The sequence below is a fragment of the Aythya ferina genome (assembly GCF_964211825.1).
Source record: "Aythya ferina genome assembly, chromosome: 3".
NCBI classification, from domain to species: Eukaryota; Metazoa; Chordata; class Aves; order Anseriformes; family Anatidae; genus Aythya; species Aythya ferina.
In genome coordinates, this window is record NC_140298.1 from 96,903,578 (window position 1) to 96,921,930 (window position 18,353).

Consider the following 18,353-nt stretch of genomic DNA (forward strand, 5'->3'; position numbering starts at 1 on the left):
TTTATTTATCTATTTTTGCTTAAAACAGACTTCTGAGAAATCTCATGAGTTTTTTGGCTTTTTCCACAAAACATATTTATAATACATAAGAAAATGGAGGTAGATTTCATGTTAAAGTAACAAATAGGTCTTCTCTGTTTAATCTGAAGATTTAGGTGCCACTGACCACATTAATAATAAAAAATGTAAACAGTTAACATTAAAAAAAAAGATTACTAGAAAAAAAGAATAGTAAGAAAGAAACATGTGTACATGTTTACAGCCAACAAAACAGCAGAAAAAGCTCCAGAAATATAAGAAACTGTCCTTAGCCCTGAAAAAGACTACACCTTACATGCCTACTCCTGCTGCTTTCAGATACTTACTGGCACAGGGAATTCAGATGATACATTTGCCCTAAACCCTGCTCCATCACTCTAACACCAAGGTTAGAACTTCAATAATATTTGACACACACATAAAGACATAAGGTCACATTCACAGTAAATCCCATAATTGTGTGAAACTGAAAAAATCAGAAGAGACCTAGAACCACAAAGCAAACATACAAAGTAATGTTTGGATCTTATGGATCTTCCTATCTGTAAGTATGTTCTAAACATTACTCACCTGAAGAAGAGCTGCATGCAGTAAGGGTACCTACTACTAAATAGTTTGCTTTATTCTGAAAGATCCTACTAGTTGTTACCTCAAAAGGCATGCTTAGCTCTCTCAACTTAGAAACACCTCAGCCCATATGCTCTGACCCACTTAAAGAAGCCTGCAAGGGGCTGAAAGAAAAGCTGAAGGAAAAACAAAACACCTCCAAAGTGCCACTCAGGTAGAAAGAGCTCTCTGGTGGGACACCTGCAGCTTATATACCATTAGGCCCACCTGACACCCAAACAATCACCTGGGAAAGGGGCAGGGCAAAGAAAAAAAAAAAAAAAAAAAAAAAAAAAAAGTGGAAGTCAAGCAAGATGAGCAGCAGCTGTGTTGTTTTTGTTTGTCTGGCTTAGCTCAACAGTGTGCGAAGCACAGCACAGAGAACTGTGCTGTTTTTAGAAGCAATGATTCCCATGCCTTCTGCTTCAGCTTTGAATATTGAAAGGGCAATATGACTAAGTACGTAACTGAAACTATTTCAAGTGGAATTAGCTCAAAATTTTATTCACGCTTTCTTTACACTCATGGTAGATGAAGACATCTCTGTCAATTCTCTTAGATTTATAGCTGCTGTTAGCAATGTTAACCATAATCTCCTTTTGAATCTGAACAGTCTTGTAAAAGGATTGCTTAAGGCTGGCTGCCCATGTTTTTCTTTTGGTGGCCTTTAGGTTCATTGTTTACCTTTTTCAGAGAATGTTCCTGCAGATAAAGACCAGGCAAGGTTATGGCTGGTCTTAATGAAATTAAGTGCTATGAAAACTGGGAAAACTTACTGGGAAAACTTACTGAGAAAGTTTAATACCAGCAAGCTAATGCAAGTGGTAAAAATTGTTTTAAATACATTCACTTTCAGTGGGATTTGTGGAATAAAGGGAAAGATAGGGATAAGAAAATGAAGCTTCCCTTAACGTGGAGAATGTTGGTTTTCCCAGCTGTGTAAAACGTCATCACCGTAAGCTTCTCACTTCCCCTTGGTCTTATTGATTTTTAATCAGGTTGTTTTAACTTTTACTGTCTTATACAATATGCAAAACTAAGCACATGATTGCTATTCAGGAGATTAGTGGTTTTTTTTTATTTTTTTAATTACTATTTTTTTTTTTTTTTTTCCTCTCCTCGCTCTGGTCTCTGTGATTAAGTCTTCTGCAAGGAGCTGTACTGTTTGTGTGTCCATCATGGATATGACCTTCTCTTTTTGTTTCCTGTAGAAATAAAATCAAGTATTTTACCCCAAGCACTGCTACAGGCTGGGAGATGAGTGGTTAGAAAGCTGCCTGGCAGAGAAGGACCTGGGAGTGATGGTTGATAGTCGGCTGAATATGAGCCAGCAGTGTGCTCAGGTGGCCAAGAAGGCCAACAGCATCTTGGCTTGGATAAGAAGCAGTGTGGCCAGCAGGTCTAGGGAAGTGATTGCCCCCCTGTACTCAGCTCTGGTGAGGCAGCACCTTGAGTACTGTGTTCAGTTTTGGGCCCTTCACTACATGGAGGTGCTTGAAAGAGTCCAGAGAAGGGCAACAAAGCTGGTGAGGGGTCTGGAGAACAAGTCCTACGAGGAGTAGCTGAGGGAGCTGGGTTTGTTCAGCCTGGAGAAAAGGAGGCTCAGGGATGACGTTATCACTCTCTATAGGTACCTTAAAGGAGGCTGTAGTGAGGTGGGGGTTGTTCTGTTCTCCCATGTGCCTGGTGACAGGACGAGGGGGAATGGGCTAAAGTTGCGCCAGGGGATTTTTAGGTTGGATGTTAGGAAGAGCTTTTTTACTGAGAAGGCTGTTAGGCATTGGAATGGGCTGCCCAGGGAAGTGGTTCAGTCACCATCCCTGGAGGTCTTGAAAAGATGTTTAGATGTGGAGCTTAGTGATATGGTTTAGTGGAGGATTTGTTGGTGTTAGGTCAGAGGTTAGACTCGGTGATCTTGGAGGTCTCTTCCAACCTAGATGATTCTGTGTGTGTGCTACATCTGTGTTACAGAATTTTTTGAAGTTTATCGTATGCAGATATTTATTAAATTGTACTCATATACACACCATTATACTAGTTTAACACATCATATAATCTCACAAAGAGCAGTATGAAATATGTTGTGTTTTTTTTTTTTTTTTAAAGGATACAGCTGGAGGACCTAGTCCTGAAAATACTATCTATATAGAGCACAGCAATTCAGTGCTTAATAAACAAATATACAAGCAGAAATGTTTTTTTTTTTCATACGTAGGTAATATAAGAAATCTTTTCTATTTCATTTGTATGGGCTGGGGAAGCAGATCATTCTCCCAGGGAGTGGGCAAAAGGAATCCGTAAAGTGTTGAAGTAAAATAGTGTTGTGATAGACAGTGAAAGTCCTCTGCAGGGAAGAAGCAAAGAGCTCTTTCAGAATCATCTGATAAGATTTCTCTGTTTAACTGGAGTTGCTAAAACCAGTACTTACTCATAAAGCACATGTGCTAGATAAAGAACATTGCATTAAATCTTTCAGAAGTGACTGGCTTTTTTTTTTTTTTTTTTTTTTTTTTCATTTTGCATAAAGAATTAAAGATTTTTTGGACGTAATGAAAATGGAAGTGAACATGAGTATGTTTTTCAAGTCTACTGGTTTGGTAGTCACAGGGCAATAGTGAATGGGTCACTTCAAAATATTATTTCCTGACTGTTTAATGCATGAATTTCCTTGAAGTATTCCTCTTCCCTGTTTAATGCCCTACCCATTATGCTAAAGATGTTAGCCAACATTTGCTCATTTTCTAATTAATTTGTCTGAATTAGAAGGTGTAGGAGATGCATATTGGATTCCCAGAGGCAGAAAAGTGAATTGAATTTTGGTGTCATACATTCTGACTGCATGTGTTAATTACTGTATGATTATTTTTTTTTTTAACGGTACCCTCTATTGTAGATATTTTAAAACAAAACAAACAAACAAAAAACCCACATGGAGTTTCCTGTATTGCTCAGTAGAATACTAGGGCCTAAAAGGGGAGAGATGCCTTTTGACTGAGTACCTTTTTCCTGTTGACATGAGCTTCATATTATCCATGGATGCTGTTCAGAGTTTCTAAACCCTCATTTAGTTCTGGATTCCAGTGTGCAGGAATGGTTATAAAAATACTTGGTTGAAGTCCTTAGGGCATAAGGCACTTGACTTTCTTCCCAAAAGTCAATTACAAAAAGAGTTATGTATGCACATGTACACACACACACACACACACACACACACAAATGTGTAAAGATATTTATATATAACCATATGTAGTAGTATCCCATATTTGAGAGATCCTTTACCAAAGAAGTATCATAGTATCTAGTTCATTCGTCAGTCTTCTAATATTCTTTGCAACATTTAAACAATATAAAATGACTTTAGACTGGCCCACAAAGGAACAGTTCAGCTATCTGAGGTTTGGTGGCAGTGGCTAACTTGCAGTGTTCTGCCTATCAAATATACTGCAGCTCATGGTCAAAGTAACCTAAGGAAGAGAACACATAGCTCTACTTTAAAATATAAATTGATCTCTAATTTACATGTTAAATCAAGGATCCTGAGCCAGATCCTTTTTGATTTCCTTCTTCACCTTGCCCAAGGAGATCCCAAATGTAGAGCAGAAAGAAGACTCTGAGTAAGACTGTGACTATTTCCTTCCTAAATTCCTTTCTTCTCTCCTTTAATCTTTCCTTCCCGCCTTCCCCATTTCATGCATTCCTTCCAGTTTCCCTCTCCTTCTCCTTCTGCTTCTTCCTTCCTTTCTTTCTTCAGTTTTATTGAAGGGAAGAAGTACAGAATAATTCACTGTTTTTGGCCTTTTCAAAAGCAAAAGCACATAACTTTGTTAAGGCCTCTGAAATTTAAATGTAGGATTTTTAGATAGTTTATATATAAATATGAAACATGCATTATACCCCGAATGTGTTCCTGATTTATTTTTCTGCTGTATCTTTACTCTGTATTTTCAAAATGATTGTAAGAAAAAAATAATGTATTTTTTTCTAAAAGAAATTTACAATTCTAAAATTGTAAAATCCACACTTCCAAAAATGAATATCTTGAATGTCCTATGAGCCCTAAGAGTCTATTTAAAGTTTACAGGCAAAAAAAAAAAAAAAAAAAAAAAAAAAAAAAAATTCTGTAAAATGTGTCTATTGGTTTATGATTATACATTTATTTGTTCTTATGTTAATTGTTAGAGTTTGGCACAAACCTGTTATGAATAAAGTCTGAATGATGTTTAGGTCAAAATCTGGATTTTACATAATATATTTTATCCTTAGATTGAACAATGAAGCATAAATATTAGTCAATCCAATCTGCCTTAAAAAAAAAAAAAAAAAAAAAAAAAAAAACAACAACAAAAAAACATAAATCAATATTAATATATTGACTGGAGGTTTTAGAAGGCATTTTTAGGCCATTTTTAAGCATTTTAAATTCTTTTTTTTTTTTTTTTTTTGAACAGTATATCAATATTATTTTCTATCTCTTTCAGTGTTCATTTACGTGCTGAAATTCACATTGCACATTTGGAATAATTTTATTAGTCTTTATTCAGAATTCAAACTGAGCCCACATGCTGAAACACACCGCTTTTCCTACATACTTCTTTACTTTACTGGGAAGTAATGACAAAAACTTCTACTCCTGAAATTGTCAGTTCTTACTACAGGTGGCTGTGAAAAAGACTCACCTAGTTTTTCCCTGGAAAGGAAGGGAGCTGTCTGCTTGATGCTGACAAATATCAATAACTGTTGGTTTGTTCTACATTTTTTCTTGTTTTGTTTTCATACCTGGTGGAAAAAATGTGACTGCTTTTGATTTATTGCCAGACTGCTTTATCTCAGCAGATTATTGTCGGCTTTTTCTAGTACTTGTAAAAGCTGTGCAAGCGAGTAGGTGAAATCAATGTTACATTTATTTGAAATGTTACAACAATAAATATATTTCAACAGAACCTCTAATTTTTATGGAATCTGGCCAAGCTGTGTTACAGGTTAGCCTGATGGGAAGACCAAGGGATAAAATGGAGGTAAAGGGAACTAGATAAAAGCACCTAAGTGCATATTTACACAGTGAAATGCTGGAAATAGCAACTTTGGTAGGGCTTTTAGATGTTTGTCCTATAGATGAAATCCAACAGAAATGTACTTTTCCTAGATAGTCATAGCAAGTTAGTTAGAGTTTTCATAGAGACTAAATATTACTGAAAATAACCTACATTTTCTTGAAATGGATAATTCACTTTTTTCTTTTTTTTTTTTTCCTTTCCTTTTTTTTTTTTTTTTTTTTTTTTTAATGTGTCTGTCTCCTTTAGCTGAATGTGGAGCAACTGTCTCTGGAAATGAAGGAACATTGTTGTCTCCAAATTTTCCATCTAATTATGACAACAACCATGAATGTATCTATAAAATTGAAACAGAGGCTGGAAAAGGGATCCATCTTAGAGCCAGGAGTTTTCAGCTGCGTGAGGGAGATATTGTTAAGGTAAAAAGAAAATTATTTCACTTTCTGTCATGCTCAACATTCACACTACATGAATTTAATACCAAATATCTTTATCTTCATTTCACTTTCCCACACTGAATGTAAATTCTGTCTGAATATAGGTGACATTAAAAGTTCAATTGTATTTATAGAAATATTAGGCCGTTTACAGTGGATGTAAATGTAAAAAGAAAACCTAAAATGTAAACTTGAATTTTGAAAACTAAAGTGTTGATATCATTTTCTGTTCACAAGAATATTTGTAAGTGAAGTGCTGGGATTGCTTAAAAAAGGACAGTTTTTAATTGCAGATGGTACATTATTGGTACATTTTTATTCTCTTATTTATCTTGCACAGAGTGGGCATTTCTTTCAAATTAATTAATTTTCTCATTGGAATACAAAGATGCCAGGTAATATGGGTTATTGTTTTTGCTCTAGGTGTATTTTATTTCTCTAGGTGTCCCTGCCTGAGCAGGGGGTTGGGCCACATGATCTACATAGGTCCCTTCCAACCTCAACCATTCTGTGATTCTGTAATATTGACTAAAGCAGTACTTAAAGTTGGTTTTCTTTCTTTCACTCTTACTCTGTAGCTAATGTTTGAAACAAATATGAACAGATTTTAACATGTACTTCTCTACAGTATGTTCATAATCTTTTTTTTAAATAATGGCTGCTACATTCTTATATGCTCAACACTTCAGATGAATGCCATGTTTTATTCCCATACATTACATTACTCTTTCAAGTTTATGTCTCTAATTTTTCAGTTAATTGATACTTCAAATCACTGAGGACTCTGAATTCAGTTAGCAACTTGCTATCTGGGGATATCACAGCAACCCATTTAGCATGTTAGAAATAATTGTCAGTATTTCTAACCTGATTGTACTATTTTAATGTGCACTTCCCACAGTAGTTTAAAGATATCCCTATTATAGAGCAATTTTTGTTTTCCATTCTTTTATCTATTATTCCATCAGAAGAGTCTCCTTATGTAAATGTGTGAGAATTTTAAAATCAAAGGAAAAAAAGGGGGCAGGGGAGGGGCTTCTCTTTAAGTACTGGCTTTCCTAATACAAACATTCATATCTTTGTTACTATACTGTTCTTTGTAGCAAGTACAGACTGGATCAAAACATGAATTAAGCAAAACTTAAAGAAAACACCAACAGTATTAGAATGTTGCAGTTAAAAGAAAAACACTTCCTCCATCTTTACCCACAAATCATTGATAATAAAGGTCTTTATGCTTGTGTATGACACCAAGTTAGGTGCGTGTGTCGATCTGCTTGAGGGTAGGAAAGCTCTGCAGGAGGATCTGGATAGGCTGCACCGATGGGCTGAGGTCAACTGCATGAAGTTCAACAAGGCCAAGTGCCGGGTCCTGCACCTGGGGCGCAATAACCCCAAGCAGAGCTACAGGCTGGGAGAGGAATGGTTAGAGAGCTGCCAGGCAGAGAAGGACCTGGGAGTGATGGTGGATAGTCGGCTGAATATGAGCCAGCAGTGTGCTCAGGTGGCCAAGAAGGCCAATGGCATCCTGGCTTGTATCAAGAACGGTGTGACCAGCAGGGCTAGGGAGGTGATCGTCCCTCTGTACTCAGCTCTGGTGAGGCCGCACCTCGAGTACTGTGTTCAGTTTTGGGCCCCTCGCTACAAGAAGGACATCGAGGTGCTTGAGCGGGTGCAGAGAAGGGCGACGAAGCTGGTGAGGGGCCTGGAGAACAAGTCCTACGAGGAGCGGCTGAGGGAGCTGGGCTTGTTCAGCCTGGAGAAGAGGAGGCTCAGGGGCGACCTTATCGCTCTTTATAGGTACCTCAAGGGAGGCTGTAGCGAGGTGGGGGTTGGCCTGTTCTCCCACGTGCCTGGTGACAGGACGAGGGGGAATGGGCTTAAGTTGAGCCAGGGGAGTTTTAGGTTAGATGTTAGGAAGAACTTCTTCACTGAAAGGGTTGTGAGGCACTGGAACAGGCTGCCCAGGGAAGTGGTGGAGTCACCATCCCTGGAGGTCTTTAAAAGACGTTTAGATGTAGAGCTTAGGGAAATGGTTTAGTGGGGACTGTTAGCGTTAGGTCAGAGGTTGGACTCGATGACCTTGAGGTCTCTTCCAACCTAGAAAATTCTGTGATTCTGTGATTCTGTATGAAACACTGCAAGTTCTATGGTAAAGATCCAGAGGGCAAGACCCATGAGCAGCTGAGCTCCTTTGGTTTGTTCAGCCCAGAGCAGAGCAGGCTGAGGGGAGGCCTCATGGCGGCCTGCAGCTCCCTCACGAGGGGAGCGGAGGGGCAAGCTCTGAGCTTTGCTCTCTGGGGACAGCGACAAGACCTGAGGGAATGGCATGGAGCTGGGACAGGGGAGGGTCAGGCTATCAGGAAAAGATTTGTCACTGAGAGAGTGGCTGGACACTGGGACAGGCTTTCCAGGGTGGTCATGGCATCAAGCATGCTGAGGTTCAAAAAGTGTTTGGAAAATGCTCTTAGACATGGTTTGATTTTTAGGTGATCCTAAGTGGAGCTGGGAGTTGCACTTAATCTTTGCGGAGCCCTTCCAACTTAGAATATTCTATGATTCTATGATCTTAGTTTGTAGGTGTCATTTTAGATCAATGAAAATTGAGTAAGTGGGCAAAATATGTGGTCTGTATTGTCCTTTGCTCCCATGTTCCCTGGTTTGGTAGCACAGATCCCACAAAACCATGAATAGATGCGGCAGACACAGAAGAACTTAACTGACCACTGAACTGCTTGGATACTATACTTAAGTCTCTGAGAAGCTTTGTTTATAAACAATTTAAGAGACTACCTGAACCGCAATAAAATTAAAAAAAAAAAAAAAAAAGATTAGAAAACCCTAAACAAGAATTCAAGAAACTCAATTATTCTTCAGAACTTTTCATGAGTTATGTCAAGCATACTTAGAGCTATTCCCTGGAGATGTAAGAAAGATTTGCTGGAGAGAAAGCTGTTCAGGGCAATCCGTCACATACTTTCTTCTTTTGTAAATCTGTTAGCATATTACTCCTGAGGATCCAAAGCAAGCAACAGCAAAATTATGGTTATGTCTGAACTGCAAGGCCTGTTCTCTCAATACGAAGCAAATAGCACAGCACAATCTCCATCTACACAACTAAACTGTCTTCCCCAATAACCTCTCCATAGCCTGCATTTATATAACTAATGTCTATTTTGTCTCCACTCCCATGCGAGGATGTGCTTGTATATACTTCCATGGGAATCAGTCCTCGATCTATGCAAGCTCCCAAACCTTACCCAGACATTGTCTGGAAGACTGACAATTGGAGCAGGCCAAAGTCTTGACTAAAAATGTGCTGAAGGTTAAATAGAGCATACAACTGAATGTTAATGTTTGGGGGTTTGTCCTTGCTTAGTTTATATTAGTGGCAGCCTGGCTAAGGTATCACTAGCGTTCAGATTATGAAAACTTGTCCATGCAGTTTCTTATTTTTTTAGCTATTCTTTGTAAGATGTCCTTCAAGACTGAAGGAAATGCTTTTGTCATGCATCAGGAGATGATGCTGACTGTTTGATTATCACTAAGAAGAGATATTCTTTGATTATTTAAATTCTGCTAGCTGAAAGCAGAGAACACTCTAGCAACCTAGCAGAGGAAGCCAGCAAGAATTTTGTTTTCCAAAACAATGCCAGTTATCTTAGAAACTTAACCTAGTTGAGTTTATCCAAGTGGTCCATCTAGCTCAGTATTCCTTCTCTGGTAATGGTAATAGAAGGTATTATTTGGGTAAAATAAGCAAGCCTTACCACTTTCTGTGCTCTGTTCCCCTTAGGTTTCCCCAGCATCCACAGCTGTTGGGTTAAGTTAGACCACATTTTACTGTTTGCTCTGTTCGTTATCTGTTATGGACCTGTTGTCTTTTAATTTTGTTAGCCATTTAGATCAATTGATAGTACATACCTGTTCTGCGACAATAAATCCTGAAAGTTCACTATGTAAAGAAGTAGTTTCTTTTATTTATTTATTTATTTATTTATTTATTTATTATTTTTTTTTTCCCAAGGAAATCTGTCTCTTTAATATGGGTGAGGAAAAAGGGAGATACCATATGGACTACAGCACCTCATTTTTCAGCATGGATGAGTTCAGTCTCAGCTAACATGCTATTTTAATTCCCTAAGATGCTTCAGAATTGTATCTTAACTGTGGTTGCTTGTTTTGCTTATAGCACGGTTTAGGCAAATACATACCATCTAGTCTCTTTCCTTTTCTTTTGTGGTTTGTCTGTGAGGTAGATCTTGGCATGTGTGACAGAAATAAATTTTAATGTACTCTGACCAGATCTACAGTCTGAGCAACTGGGAAATTATAACACTCTCCAAATGCTTACCTACCCCAAAGCATTGGCAGAGATGCAGAATTCTTAAGTTTGCTTCCTTTCCTCTGTGTACATAAATATGAGCAAAGTATGGTATAATCACCAGACATTATCTTGTGCTTGCACAGAAGAAAGCCCCAAGACTTTTGCCTTTCAAGCAGCTTGCAAGGGATGCACTGAGTCTTCAGAATATTTATAAACCTTGTGCTGAACCACAGAACATTTTCCCACCTGAATATCTTTCTACTTTTGAAGAAAATAAGTGCTTATATACTATTGCATTTTGCATCCGTGGCACAGTACTGGCAGCTGGGGGGCTGCAGAGCTCTTCTGTGAGGAGAGTCCAGGGCTGCCCCGTGCTGGACACAGCAGGTTCCAGCCAGCTCCAATGGCCCCACCACAGGGCACGGCTGGGCCCAGCAACTGAGATGGAGGCACCTCTGGGAAACGTATTTGAGAAAAGATAAAAAATGTTGCTCAGCAGTGTGTGAGAAAGAGTAATGAGGGGAAAAAGAAACATCTGAGAAACAAACCTGGCAATGCCAAGGTCAATACTCCACAAATGTCTTACAAAGTATGTAATATCACTATTTGTTTGAGGTAAGAAGGCAAAGAATTCCATGAGGATTTAATAAAAAGATTGGGGAACATATATAGGAAGATGCAGAAAATTGCAGAGTTTAATTATAAGTAATTTATTCTTATTATCAAAAAGAGAAACTGGATTTTAAGAAAATCTTGCCAGCATTTGTTTCTCCTTCAGGTATCTGTTTTTACATCCCACAGCAGATGCATGTACATTAGCGCCATTACTGGGAGATTGTACTTCGTGAGTAACAGTGGCACTGTCCTCTCTTCTTGCCAGCATATTTTCAACCTAGCAGCAGAGCAAGCATGTACCTCTCAGCTCCTCACAAATACTTAGGTGAAATGGAGCATCCCTGAATGTCCTGGCTTCATTTATCTTAGTGCACTAAACAATGGCACGATTGTTCTCTACTGCCCCCAAGGCCAAGTTCTACAGTTTGAATACATCCATAACATTAAAATCTCTAATCTTACAAAACAAGGTGGTTCACTTAAACTTCCTCTTGGAAACAGTCCCTGGCCTATGCATCTCCTGGGCTATCACTTTCTCAGAAAAGATTTGTGAGTGTGGTAGTAGGCCTGTATTAAATGAGTGCCAAGGATGTACTAACAATAAATACTGTGTGGACAATCAAGTTGTGCCTGTCTCCTGCTCTGGCACAGAGTTGTGCTCTGTCTCCTACATGCTTTTAAAATGTAAAAACAGCTTCAACTGTGTGTGTTTAGCTAGGTTTGCTTGGCACAAGTATGAACTGAAGAGTCATTTAAATATTGAAGTTAAGTAGTGCATAGGGAATAACATAATTTTCAAAAGTGTTTCTGACATAAGGCTATGTACATGAGGAAGGGGCAAGATAAATGATTCCAAGGAGAGTACTTGCAATGTATTGCAAGGGTAATAACTGTAAGTTATAGGCAAAGCTTCCTATAGATGTAAAAAAGTTTGAACTTGAACTGGGGGGAAAGAGGTCAGAACTTCTGACTTCTAAAAAAATATATATATATATATATTTCTAAAAGAAATAGAAACGGAGGCACCATTTTGAGGTGAATAGCTAAGCTGAGTGTCTGGGTCAGCTGAGTATTTTAAAGCTCATTCTTTCTGACTGACACTTCAGATTCCTCATCTTTCTGCTTCAGTGACTACTTGAAACTTTTTAATTCTTTAAAATGGTTTCATTTGGTGATATCTTTATCACTCAATCACCATGAATTTGTTAGAGGCAACACTAAAACCAGGGTATAATTTCATGTCTTTCAGAAGCTATGTGGCCAAATATCTTTGAGTTTCCTCCATGGCACAGAAAGCAGTACTTGGTAATTGTGAGTTATATTTGAAATTGTTTCTCCTACATGAATTAAGCATGTGCCCTATAGTGGCAATGTCTGTACCAGTTATTAATGTTTTCTGGCTCTGGAGGCAGTCGCACATGGTTTATCTCCTCCATACATCAGAACACAGTGGCAGCACACAAGCTGCCTATTGGGAATAGACCTTGGCCCACGCTAATTGCCAAACTGTGACCAAGAACTGTTAGGGAAAATGCAGCCTGGCTTGAAGCAAAACTTTTCCAGGGACAATTCAAACAAGTTATCAGTATGAATGGTTGAGCTGAATTCAATTCTTGTTACTTGTTCAATGATAGTTTCAGTTAGTAGTATAGAGATGTACTGAGTTATGTCTATAATGTTGGCAACAGGAGGACAAGTGTTACCAGTTAAAAATAGTCCCTTCCTTTTCACAGCTGCTTTCACATGATTCCTCTTATTTTTATTTCATAAAATGGCATTTTCATTTTTATCTGGATTAATATTGAGAGAGAATATGATTTAACTTGCTGATCCTCACACATCAAGAGTATCTGTAAAGTCAATGAGGTAGAACACCATTGGAGCAGGATGTCTAAGGAACAATTGTAGTTATTCATGGTATTTTTTCGTCTTTTAAAAACAAGTGAAAATCAATTTTATTTTAATTCAGATAGCATTTACTAGTAATTACAATTAAAAGTCCATCATCCCATTGAAACTAGTAAATCTCTGCAACAAAGTAAAATATCTGTGTTTTCTGCATAGTAAATGATGTGATTTTTTTTATTATTTTATTTTATATAATAATTATTTTATAAAATAGATTTCCAGCTCTGATAAATAAAGTGCAATCAATCAGTGAGATAGATCTATAGTTATGGCCCAGGACAGTGGTAGGAGTTTGAAGGCTTTTTTTTTTTTTTTTGATATTGCTAGCACAGCTTGAAGTCATTTCTGCTAAGAGATGTATGCTAAGTATGTGTTAATTACAATTGATTGTGACTTGCAATAACTCATCTATTTGTCCTGGTATAAGACAATCTTTGCCTTAGTAATAAGGACAACATGTATTGTTCTAACAATGGCTAGTGCAATTTATTATTGTTCAGAAGCTTCTTTGAAGGAAGGTTGTTATTTATGTCTGTGTATATTAATGAAACAAAATTTGTGCTTTCATATTAAAAAAATCTTTATGCATGTTGTTTTTATTATTTTATTTTGTTAATTGCAGCAATTGATTTGAATGAGGCTTCTTTTAAGACATCAACATATTGATGACATTTTCTACATATTTTCTACACTGGGAAGATAGCTCTGCTTCTAACAGTTGGTTATCATCCATAAATGTAGTTGCAATTGTTTGTCATCTCTAAAGATGGGTTTCTAAATTTTGTTTTTACATCTAGCTGAACATTAAAATAGGAAGAAGTTTCTGTGACTTGAATGCAGGAATTTGGATTGTTAAGTGGGTCACTGACTTCTGTTTGGAATAAAGATAAATCCTTATTGTATAACACAAGGTCTGAGAATGAAGAGATGAAGATCCAGAGCTTAGATGTTTACTGTAATTGAAGCTTAAATATCTAGTCATTGTAGGACATTTGTGGTCAGAGTAAATTATCTTTCACTTCACATTAGAAACCAACTGTTCAGATTCATTACTTCTGCAGAAGAATCCACGAATGTTACATGCCTTGAAGGGTGAAACAGTTTGTATTTGTCTATTTTTCCATAAGGAAGTATAGGTGATTTAATTAAATTAAAGAAGAAATCAGGTTTTTAAATTCATCTGGGGACAAAAAACTACAGAGGACTATTTTGGGACTTCATTTCTTTTAAGGTTTTCCAATAAGCAAAAGTAATTTTCTATTCCCTAATCAATACCAGCTCTTCGTTCTTGTCTTGTATTGGTGAACAATCAAAATGACAGGGGGTAATTTGTTATTTTTGTCCTCTATTGACATTTTTAGATAAAGTAACGTAGTAAATAAGAACATCTCTGCACTTAGTTTGGAAAGAGACTCACATATTTCTTTGAAAACTTATCTTTCTTTGTTAAAACCTACAGTAAAACAAAAAATGTTGCAGGCTCATAGTTTGAAATAAAAAGTGATATATTGACTTTAATACTTCAGTTCCGCTTTTTGATATCTCCAGGAAGGAAAGAACAAAGTGGAATGGGGTTTGCCTCTTCCAGCATTACTTCAATAGTGATTTTAGAAATTATACTTCTATTAACCTTTGTGAGTTATCATGAAAAATAATGTGAGGATATGAAACCTCGGAAGACAGAGTTGCATATAAATACTAATTTCCTTCAAGAAGAACTAACAAAACTGAAAAAGAGGAAAAAAAAATAAATAAATAAAGAAACACAGTAAGGGTGACAATATTCTGTATTTCACTGAATTTCATAACGAAGAAATGTATTTGCTAACACAATATATACACCGCAAGATTTTTCCAATGCATAGCTAACTTTGGAATTGTTGTATAAAGTTTTTCAGATATTTAGATTAAAATATTTAAGTATCCAGTTTCATACTATTCATACTATTATTTCGTTTCTACAAGGTGTATGATGGAAAAGACAGTTCTTCCCGCTCATTGGGAGCCTTCACCAAAAATGACATGATGGGAGTTATCCTAAACAGCACCTCTAACCATTTATGGATAGAGTTTAATACCAATGGATCTGACACTGACCAAGGATTTCAGCTCACTTATACAAGTAAGTAGCTTACAATTAAGTATGCCTGGGTTCTTAACCTCGTAATGTCCTGACTGGTTGTGAGGACCAGAGTGAAGTTTGCACAAGTCATACACTCAGCCCACAGACTGAGGGTAATTTATTAAAGCTGGCAGAACAGTGAATTTTTAGAGGATAACTAGCTTGTTTCCAATACATATAAATAGATGTTTAGTTGAGACTTCAAGGAATCTCCAAGTAACCCTTGCCTTCAATTTATTGCCTTTTACATCATCTTCTGTACTGCAGAGCAGAGAATCACTTTGTACTTCAAATTTGTTACAGTATTAGAAGGAGCTATGGCACAGAAATGGAATCATAGCTCTTTTTCATACATGTGCTGGCTTCCTTTTGGATTGGAGTCAGCTGTAAAATAAGCAGAAATCACTTTCTCTTCTGTTTTTCTGCTCTGCCTGATAAATTTGATAGTATCATACTATCCTTCATGTGGTTTTTGTTTGTATGTTTGTTTTAATCTAGAAAGTATTTTTCTTTCATTTTATGTTTCAGAATCCAGAAGGAACCACTAGGCATATCTACTCTGATCTGTCTATACAGACTGTAGAATCTTTCCAAGGGTTAAGCCATTTGCTTTAAAAACAATATTTTAAGGGTTCTGATTTCAAGGGAGATGAATGAGTTTCTTTCAAATCCTGCTACAGTTTCATGTACCATTTAGAAATAGCACTTTATTTGAAGATAGAATTTTGCTTAATTTCTGCATCCAGTAGCTAGATTTTGTTATGCCTCAGTTTAGTATTCTAACTCTTACTGTCATGTACCATTTTTTTCTATGTATGTTAATATATACTTCATGTCTTTGAGCTTTTTTTCCCATGCCTGTTTGATTAGTTTTGAATCTCTTCTTTTCTGTTCTATCAAATGTTTTCATACATCTGCAAGTGCATAGACAGAATTTGATACAGTCTTCTAACAGTAATCTTAACAAAACTGCATACACAGGGAAGATCTTAATGAGATATATCTTTCTCCTTTTCCTTTTCTTCCTTTTGTTTTTCCTCATTTATGCTCATTTTGCTGCAGTTCATGTTGAAATGTTTATCTGTAATGAGTTTTGCCTGTTCTAACACAAGACAATCCCCATTTGTAAATACAATGTAATTACCTACTTTTCACATGTATTTTCAGGAAGTCAAATTCAAGACAACACATTGGTGAGGTAGTGACCATCTAACCATCTGATTACATTGACTGTAAAAACAACCCATATTCAGTGTTACTTCCAAACACTGTAGTGTGGTGCTTTTCACCATCATAAGATTCATAAGATTTATTATTTTGGGGTTCTTTGAAAATTGGTTGCAGTGCTGACTCCCATTTTGGAAAGATTCCACTCCAAGCAATATTTTGAAGATTATAACAGAAAGTTATATTCATTATTGGATGGGATTCTATTTATTTATTTATTTATTTATTTATTTAATCTTTTGGTGCAGTTCCAATGCAGTTTCTAAACAAACATTAGTTTTGTGTTTGGACATCAAACAAAATGATAATTATCTGTTTGAATTAATCAAATTATAGATTATATCTGGAGTTAACTTCCCGGAGAGATTATTTTGCAGTTTATTCCATCGCTTAACAGATAGGAATATGCCAGATACTTTATGATTACTAAACAAAGAAAAAAAATAAAGGACTATTAAAATGTGGAATTACTGAAGGAAATAAGGGATATATATTCTGGTGAATAACAAATACTGTAAGGCTGAAGAGTGTTAGGAAAAGTGACGGTGTAATAAAGCTAGTAGTAAATCAATTCTGGTCATTGTCTATATGGTTGCTTAGTTCTGGCTGCCTGGAGGGGCTATATCAGCTACCTTTAATTGTTTGCCTTTATAGTGCTTTTCTTCTCATGAATACTATTGAAAGTGATATTAGTGCAGCTGTGAAGTTTGGGTTTTAGAACAATTGCAACGTGTTATTAAAGAGACTTACTAAAAGGTTACTATTGTAGTTCTGCACAATACTATCTTTTTTAACATTCTGAATTCTGTGGATGATACTAAATGTATAGATAAGACAGTAGAAAAAGCTAATGATCCATGAGAACAGAAATGTGCATAGAGAAATCTTCATTTCTGTTTTCAGAATCTCATTACTGAAATAATAAAACAGAATTCTATAAATCCAGAGTCTGAGTGGCTTGTATAAAATTGTAGAAATTAGAATATAAGATACTAAAAGAAAATCTATGAAGGATTCAATTTCTAATGAAATGTGCAATATATGTATAGATAAGATTGCTTCAAGCTAGAAACAATACTGAATGGAAACAAAATTATTGTAATTTCATTCTGTGATCCATAACTACAAGAAGATTTCAAGGAAATAGATTTAGCACAGTGGGCAGAGAGAATTTTTTTACTGGACTGGATGATGAAGCAATCTGTAATCTTTCTGAACTGTTTGGAGAAGATGTGAAATATTTTGACTGAGGAATAAAGTAATAGTAATTGTGTTTAAGGAAATTCTGATTCAAAAAGACTGAGACAGTTACGTTTTGTTAATAGTTTAGCCTGAGATTGGTAGGAAAAGGCCATAGCTCCGTGAGAGTCAATGAAACTGTAATTTGCACAATAACTGAATCTGAGTCTACCAGAGGAACAAAAGGAACAAAGAAGAAAATTTGTCTATTTCCTGTAAGACAAGTCAGTATAAAGCTGCTTCCTTAAAATTAGGGTGGAAGTAGGTTGTAATGAATAATAGAGACTGTTTTCATTGTTCAGTACAACAGCTACACTGGTGTCAGAGGGAATGACTCTGGTGAATGCTCATATCTCAGTGCTGAAGAAATTATAACAAAAGCTTTATGAGACTGAAGTGTTGTTGTTGTTTTGTTTTGTTTTGTTTTTTCCTTAAGTTAATGTCAGGTTTCGATAGATTATTTTGGTTTACATGTCTTATATACCAAAGACATGGAAATAAGACTGTCTTCTAATAAAAGCCATCATTTTAGTCTTAAAAATGTAGCCAAAGTTGTACAAATTTTCCTTTATTTTGTTTCTTACTCCTTTTAAACAGAGTTTGCACAAATAGCTAAGTTCTTTGTCTCCCTTTAGATATTTTTCTTTTTAACCATCAGGGGAAGTCTGTGAAAAATCCAAGGAACAAAAAAAGGGCTTTTAAGATGGTTTTAAATCTCTAAGACATCAATAGAAATCTGTGTGTAAAAAATTATAAAATTTTATAAAAGTTTATACATAATG

The 18,353-nt window shown here is 36.3% G+C and overlaps 1 protein-coding gene across 1 annotated transcript in view; it reads left to right on the top strand.

Annotated features, from left to right (window-relative positions):
* The window catches only part of CSMD1 (CUB and Sushi multiple domains 1), a 1,186,176-nt gene that overhangs the window by 927,213 nt on the left and 240,610 nt on the right, over positions 1-18,353 (top strand). The window contains exons 22-23 of the mRNA XM_084516291.1: positions 5,946-6,115; positions 14,949-15,105. Coding sequence (XP_084372417.1) covers positions 5,946-6,115; positions 14,949-15,105 — 327 coding nt within the window. The remainder of the gene's footprint in view (positions 1-5,945; positions 6,116-14,948; positions 15,106-18,353) is intronic.